Below are 7874 nucleotides of genomic sequence, written 5' to 3' on the forward strand. Positions count from 1 at the left end.
AAAATAAATATATAAAAATTACATGATATTATGTTCATAATTGAACTCACTAATTCAACTATTATTTAAACCATGTTTAAATTTTGCTTATCTTTGTATAAAAATATATATATAAATTACATGATATTAGGTTCATAATTGAACTCACTAATTTAACTGTTATTTAAACCATGTTTAAATTTTAAAATACACAGTATATTTTAGATAAAATTTTATTATAATTAATAATGCAGTGTTAAAAAGTATTTTAAAGTTTAATATGCTTAAGTAACTATATAATTAATTATTTATGATGTAATTATCCTATATTGATGGTAAACTAACATTTCTAATTTTTACTTCAACTGCTCAATGTACATATATATAAATGTTATTGTGGTTTTAAAATCAGTGCTGTCACAGATAATATTTAGCAAATTTATCAAATGTGTATATATAACATTTATATTTAACAAATCAAATAAGACTAAGATAGTTTAATTCACCTGCTTATCCTTTTTGTTAGATAATTCTATCAGAAAAAGAATATTATTGGATTGATTAAATGTGAAGTTAAAATATTATTTTCTGTCCCTCTAACAATCTTAAATGTAAAACTTTCATTTCAATTTAACTTTTCTAACAAAAGAAGCCAGTTTTCTTGCAAATTCTATATTTGGGCATCCAGAATGAAGATTTTATATTTTTAAATAACATTTTCATAATAAAAATATAAATTTATATTGCTGAAGTGCAGGGAGCAAAAAAGTCATTTGTGTGGAAATGATAATTCTCTGGGCAACTAATATTCCATATATTCCTATAAAAGTAAATTTACTGCAAGGGTAAAAATGTAAATAAAGATCACCATCATTTTAAAAAGAAATTTATAACAAATTCCAGACCAAACTACAGACACAAACTCCATGCAATTACTGAAAAAAATATGTATTTTTAATTCAAGCAAATCAAGATAAGTTACTCCTTAATCCCAAACAATTACATTATGAAACCTATCAAGTTCCATGGTTTTTGTTGTGTTTGCCCACAAGTTGAAAGAAAAGCCAAGGTAATTGCACAAAACACACTTATCTCTTAAAATACACTAGGCCAAATGAATTAACATTACTTTACATGGATTCTTTATGGTTTCATGTTGCAACAGACAGCTAGCGCTAGTAAATTGAAATAAGTATAACTAGGAAGTTGTTTATACTCAATCCATGGAGGAACATTTTTTAATTTGTCCAAAAATGGATTACACTAGTTGCATCACTCAGTCTATCATCAAATTTTCATGGCTTCATTTGATTCATTCATCTGCCGCGTTAATACACTTACTAGCAGTAATATGATTTCATCTTCTTCTGAACTTTTTGGATGATTTTCCATCCTTCAGACCCAAGTACTTGTCGATATCTTCCCCATCATTATCTTCTTCACCCCTCCGTTTCTTCTTCCCTCCAGTCTCCTTCATTTTCTACAAAACCAATCAAACAAACATTTGAGTACTTTCTACTATAATAGTTAATGGTTGGTGTCACAAATCATTTATCATATTTAATTCCAGGAGTTATGTCTGCACATTACTCAACTCATACAAAACAAGTTCCTTTCGTTTGTTGTACAATGAGAGGAGAAACTATGACCTAATGAATTACTACGACCCAAACAGGTTTTTTGTACCAGAATTGGATGCTCTCAGAAACTAAATAATAGCTGAAAACTGTAACCAATTAAAACTAAATTCAACTAGGGCAACCTCCAAGAAAATCTCTCATGTTAACTTAGTAAGTTTCTAAGAAGAAAGAGACAGAAAAAATAGTCTAAATATAACAGCTTAATACAAAATTTTACCGTGGTGGCTAATCTTTTGGCTTCACTAACACGTTCTTCCAAAAGGAGAACTTCTTCTTCTTGTGAAGGATACTCTGGTAGCTTTTTTCCTGAAGTATACATGTATTTCTCAATCTCAGATATTTTTGTTCCTTAAAATGTTAAAGCAAAAACTGCTTAGCCATATAATACTCACCTATAAGCTTCTCTATTTGAATGTACCACTCCAGTTCATACTGATTTACAAGGGAAATGGCAACTCCAGAGCGCCCTGCACGAGCAGTTCTTCCCACGCGATGTATATAATCCTGTAGCTAACAAGGTCAGGAATCCAGAGAATCTAAAAATGAAAAATTCCAAAATCGTTTATCTATTTGCGTGATTCCAAGTCTTGTGTTAAGTTAGAGGTGACACGTATTACCAAGAAAACAAATTCCAACAATTAAAGGAGACCACCTGTGAACTTTTGATTAATTGTAAATTCATAAATATGACAGAACATGTCAGAAAAGAATAAAAGAAATACACAACACATCTTACTTTGGAATTTGTGGGAATATCATAGTTAATCACCATATCTACAGTGGGAATATCCAGTCCTCTGCTAGCTACATCAGTACAAAGGAGAATATTGCACTCCCCAGATTTGAACTTGTTCAAAGCTCCAAGTCTCTTTGACTGTCAAAAGATTATTAGTATAAAAATTAGTATACTTCATTGGCTCCCAGGTAAATCATGAAAAGATATGACAGAGAGGGTTCCTTATTCCATCCTACACCATCCCCTCCCAATACCAAGGAAAGAAGAGTTGACAACAATTTACAAATATTAATCATATTACGAGATCTGTAGTACAATTACCTGGCTCATATGACCATTAATAGGTATGGCTTTTAAACCAAGATTCCTAAGGATCAATGCTAGAAGTCGAGTTGCATCACAGGTACGAGTGAACACCATTGATGTACTTCCAGCCATTTCAGTGAGGATATATACAAGGTAGCAATCCTACGAGAGAAAACATGATTACCTAACAGAGTCATCATATGGAAAAAATCTTGATTCACGAAACCCAAAATATATGAATTTATATTAATTTCATTCCAAATAGCCAAATTATCCCAAGTGTTTAATACAACATTGTAATCTCTAACATGGCAGTATTATATGGTATTTGATTAAATAAAATATTTTCACTTGGCTACATCAATAGAATGGGAAGAATTAATTTACAGTTGGAGTTTGTCACAAGCAACAGACTTTTTTTTGGGAAAAACAAGGACAATATCAGATTTGTACTTAGTGGTCATCCACTCTTGAAATTTCTTTTGTAATACATCTTTAGTTAGTAGCCTTTACAGTCTCCACTGGACCAAGAAGTGACGAGTGTTAAGAAAACTAACGTACAACTGATGGTCATTTCTTGTTTTTAAAATCCAAGATGTTGCTGAATACGGGAGAATGGGAAGAATTAAATTACAGTTGGAGTTAATCGCAAGCAACAGACTTTTTTTTAGGATAACAATGAGATATCAGAGTTGTACTTAGTGGTCATCTACTCAAGAAATTTCTATTGTAATATATCTTTAGTTAGTAGACTTTACAGTCTCCATTGGACCAAGAAGTGATGAGTGTTAAGAAAATTAATGCCAATTGATGGTCATTTCTTGTTTATCAAATCCAAGATGTTGCTGAATAAGGAAGAAGAGAAACCTTGTGTTTGGCAGGCAAGAAGCGATACTGCTGCTTCAATGTGTCAACAGTGGAATATTTAGACGATGCTTCAATCTAAAATGAATCAAACAACTTGAGTAACATCAGAACATAAGAATTTATACATACAAGTAATAACTAATAATAGTCCTCTAATTTGAGAGACGCTTAAATATATTGCCTATACTTCTAATTTTAAAAGTTACACACTGTCCCTTAAGAGAAGAAATAATCAATGTTTTACAGTCTATTTTAAAGTAAATGAACCTCTAAGCAATGGTGAGAAACTTTGAATGAGTCCCCACTGAACTAATTTTGAACACCCTATCGTTGATTTTAAGATATTTATATCTCAAAAGGGTTTATAAATTTAAAATAGATTACAGAGCAAGGTAATTTAAGCACCTCTCAAAACGTAGAATGTAATTTACCCAATAGATACACATTTGAACTATAACAATTTTACCTTCACAGGATTCCTTAAACAAACCCTTTGCAGCTTCTGCACCTGCAACAGTAAGTGCAACTTGATCTATTAGCTACATAGACATAAAACTACAAGTGATGTCCACAACCAAGTATCTGCAGCATATAAGAAACCAACATTTCAATTTCATCTGCACCATAACATACTTATTGAAGACACATAAGTATGTAACGAAGAACTATAATAGATTTGTCTAAAAATAACAAGAAAAATGTTTTTGATAATATATGAAAATATTATACACCAACAATTAGAATTTATGTTAAATTCCTATAAACTCTCCCCAATGACCAGCTTCAAATAGGGTTTCATATCTCATAATATAAAGAAAAATACCTTCTTAGTCATTGTAGCAGAAAATAGAAATGTTCTCCGCTCACGAGGAATCATTTGTAAAATCTCATTAAGTGATTCCTCGAAGTCCTCATTCAACAACCTATCCGCCTCATCTAAGACCTGCTCAAAATATAGAGTAATCATGTTAGTCCAAGCACATGCATGGCATAGAAATCCAAACAAGAGTCTCCTGTTAAAAATAGAAGGTATGCCCTCTTTTTATTCGCTGATTTTTTGAATTATGACATTATTCCAATTTTCTTAAAAATAAGTATTTATAACCATAAAAAGTATTCACCTATATTCATCAAGGTAAAAAAATGGAATCTAGGAATGAAGCATTCATTTGTATTCCTTCATCAAGTATATATGAACATTTATGATGCAAAAAGTAATATCAATAATTCATTAAATATAAAAAAATGTAGAAATCATACCAAGTATTTTAGTCTACTAAAAGAAAATCCTTTTGTGTGTTTTAGGTGATCTAAAACTCGTCCAGGGGTTCCAACCTGCATGAATATGAAATTCAACATAAATAAATAATAAGCAAATATAGCACTGCTAAGCCGTGATGGCCAAAAATTAGCAGAAAACTAAAGACAGCACTGAATTAGAAGCACAATTTCAATCTTGAACAAGCAGATTGTGCATAAGAAAAGCTTTCTCTCGTTAAATGAATAATACTGTATCATTCAAGTGCAAAGTTTCAACCCTGACCACACCTTGGCTTTAAGGAAGAGAATTAATGGATGAAGTAAAAAACTACAAGATCAGCTTAACGAACTTGGAGTCTATAATAGGACAATCCTCTTAAAATTTTCCTAAGTAACTAAAAATATTTTCAAGTTTTCAAAACATGGTATTTGATTAATCATTTCCTTTGCATGAGTTAAATTTTACCAAGGACCATAACTATATTAAAGTGGGTTTTACAGGAACCATGTGAGCCATACATGCTAAACAGCTTAAAAATTATATTTGAAAGCAAACATGCTAAAACAACAGACGAAAAACCAACAATAGGAATTCGTTCCAGCAATAAAATAAATCTTTTTATGCAAATACTCTAACATAATTAGAATTGGATAGCTTACCAACTACAAAACATCATACATATCTCTCCAGGTATATTTATATTCAAGGTAGTAGTTTAAGAAAATAAGAACAAAACCAATCCTATCTCTCTGCAAGAGAAACTAAACAGCTAACACAATGTTTGTGAAATATTCTGACCAATAATGAGTAAGATAAGCCAGTAATTGATTTAGAAACCGACAAACAATAACAAAAAAAGAATGCATTTCTTTAGTGAAACATTAGTGATATATTTTACAAACATATTCATAATTAAATTTTGGATCTCACTCAACTATTACCTAACTTTATCCAAGTACAAGAAACAAGTAAAACCAAAGGATGCTTACAGGAATGGTAACACTTACAATAATATGAGGTTGCTTTGCTATCTTGATGGTTTGTTGTACCATGTCAATTCCTCCGACAAGCTAGAGAAAAAGGAAAAGATGCCAATCAAATAGATTGTTTAATATTCATGTATTAAATAGAATATTAACACAGTGCCTAACCACCCTGTAACACTACGTATCAAGCTGAAAAGAGTCTGGGGGGACAAACTCAAAGTTATGCAGTAAATAGGAAACAATAAAACTCAGAAATAATGAATCATTTCAGAAAAATAGATAGAAACTCACCACAGCACACTTCACACCAATTTCTGAACCTAGAGCTTCAAACTGCTCGGCAATTTGAATAGCAAGCTCTCTGAATTGATAAAATGATGAAAAAAGAAAATAAACTTGCAAATATCAGTCAAGACTAATACAGTCAATAAAATTCGAATTATATGAACATCAAACCCATGATTAGGCATCAAATATCGAACCTAGTGGGAGACAGCACGCAAGCAAAGAAATCTTTTGGGCGAGGAGCATCTAAGAGGGCGTGCAATATAGGAAGAGCAAAAGCTCCTGTCTTCCCAGAACCAGTTTGGGCAAGCCCTATCACATCTTTTCCTAAAAAGACAACCCCCAAAAAGATCATAAGCAATTTCATAGGAGAAAATATTGAAGTTAGAATGGAAAACCATTGAAAAAAAAAAACAAAGAACAGTAAAAGCAATAATATTTGTCTATTTATATTCGTAGTTTAATGTTGAAAATCTAAGCATTGTCATTTTTGTCTGTTCCTAATTCACAACCAGAATTAAAAAGGCAAACATCAGATTGAATTACAAAACTCAATAAAATGGCAACCTCCCAATGCAAGAGGAATAGCCTCTGCCTGTATCTTCAGTGGAGTTTTCCAACCCAATTTTTCACAAGCTTCAACCAGTGATTCAGCTAAGCCCAAATCCTTAAATGTTTTTACTTCTTCATTCTCTTCCGCCATTCTTAGTTTCTCACCTGTGGATAATTTTCAATTTAAAACTTAAATAAATTATACGTAGTCAAAATGAATAAACATCAAAAGCAATCAAACAAAACAACTACTGAGGACAATAAAAGAGTAAGAAGAAGTAATAGAACAATAAATATCAAATCAGAACTCATCCAACAACTACCAAAATCCGGCTATGTTGACGCTACACACAGTTACGGGCGATGAGACGCCACAATGGTAAGGGTGCAACAGTGGTTAACGCCAGCAATGTCAATGAAAGAGTAATGGAGCAAGTTGGGGAAAAAATATAAAAAATGTTTTGACTTATGGCTCTGTCTAATTCTTATTTTTGTAGAAAAGTATTACTATCAAATGTTTCCTATTTTGTTAATTCTGTTAATATTTTTTATTCTGGTTAAGATAATAATAAATCTTTTAAAATACGATAATGGATTTTTTTTAAATGTAATTCAATTAAATAATGTGTTTGTTTATTTTATAACTATGATATATGTATATGTATTTTTTAAATTTAATATATTAGATGAAGTGGGATTTTTGTATTTATTTTGTTAAAGCATTATTATCTTATTGTTAACAAAAATATTAGTTAAAAAATATAACATATTTTGTTTCATATTACAATACAATATAAAATATGTTTTAGTTTTATGAGTTTCGATGTTTGTAGTAAAAACAATATTTTATTTTTTTATATTTTAAATTTAAAAACAATTACTTTTGATTTCTATATTATATAATACACAAGTATTCTTATATTTCTAGTCTACACCTTCTTAATGAATTGTGAGAAGACTTTTAATCCCTTTAAATAGTTCTCTAAATACTTTTGGTACTGTTTTTATGAGTAAGTACTTTTGTATATATTAGTTAGACGGTTTAATTTCATAAAATATACTCAGTCAAAAATTATTTAATTCCTTTTAATAGGTTTGGGTGAAAGATCATCTAATTCTTTAAAAATGTTTCACTTGCCTTTAATCTTCTTTTATAAAGACAAATATAATATTATATATATATATATATATATTCTTTATACATAGTGATATGTGGAAGACAATCTAACTTACGATATATTAGGTTATTTGAAGATTGTATA

At 30.3% G+C, this 7874-nt stretch overlaps 1 protein-coding gene across 2 annotated transcripts; it reads right to left on the reverse strand.

Moving 5' to 3' along the window:
* Positions 1-1052: 1052 nt before the first annotated feature.
* On the reverse strand, positions 1053-7088 carry LOC137818993 (DEAD-box ATP-dependent RNA helicase 10). Of its 2 annotated transcripts, none has more exons than XM_068622679.2 (14): positions 6936-7088; positions 6628-6777; positions 6258-6387; positions 6067-6136; positions 5797-5859; positions 4789-4863; positions 4352-4471; positions 3995-4036; positions 3529-3603; positions 2677-2823; positions 2356-2493; positions 2012-2123; positions 1837-1925; positions 1053-1459 (listed from the first exon to the last, which is right to left on the reverse strand). In XM_068622679.2, the coding sequence occupies exons 2-14, from the start codon at positions 6761-6763 to the stop codon at positions 1337-1339; spliced, it is 1320 nt and encodes a 439-aa protein (XP_068478780.1). In that variant the 5' UTR covers positions 6764-6777; positions 6936-7088; the 3' UTR covers positions 1053-1336. The 2 variants fall into 2 exon arrangements, with proteins under 2 accessions (XP_068478780.1, XP_068478781.1); XM_068622680.2 differs by having other exon boundaries at positions 6933-7051.
* Between the last annotated feature and the right edge of the window lie 786 nt (positions 7089-7874).

This window comes from Phaseolus vulgaris, chromosome 10 (genome assembly GCF_051622355.1).
Source record: "Phaseolus vulgaris cultivar YP4 chromosome 10, ASM5162235v1, whole genome shotgun sequence".
Classification (NCBI taxonomy): domain Eukaryota; kingdom Viridiplantae; phylum Streptophyta; class Magnoliopsida; order Fabales; family Fabaceae; genus Phaseolus; species Phaseolus vulgaris.

Coding starts and splice junctions, on each gene's coding strand:
- LOC137818993 (XM_068622679.2), bottom strand. CDS start 6,763: ATGGCGGAAGAGAATGAAGAAGTAAAAACATTTAAGGATTTGGGCTTA. Junction 1,926..2,011: donor TCAAATAGAGAAGCTTATAG/GTGAGTATTATA, acceptor TGTATACTTCAG/GAAAAAAGCTACCAGAGTAT. Junction 1,460..1,836: donor CCAAAAGATTAGCCACCACG/GTAAAATTTTGT, acceptor TTGGTTTTGTAG/AAAATGAAGGAGACTGGAGG.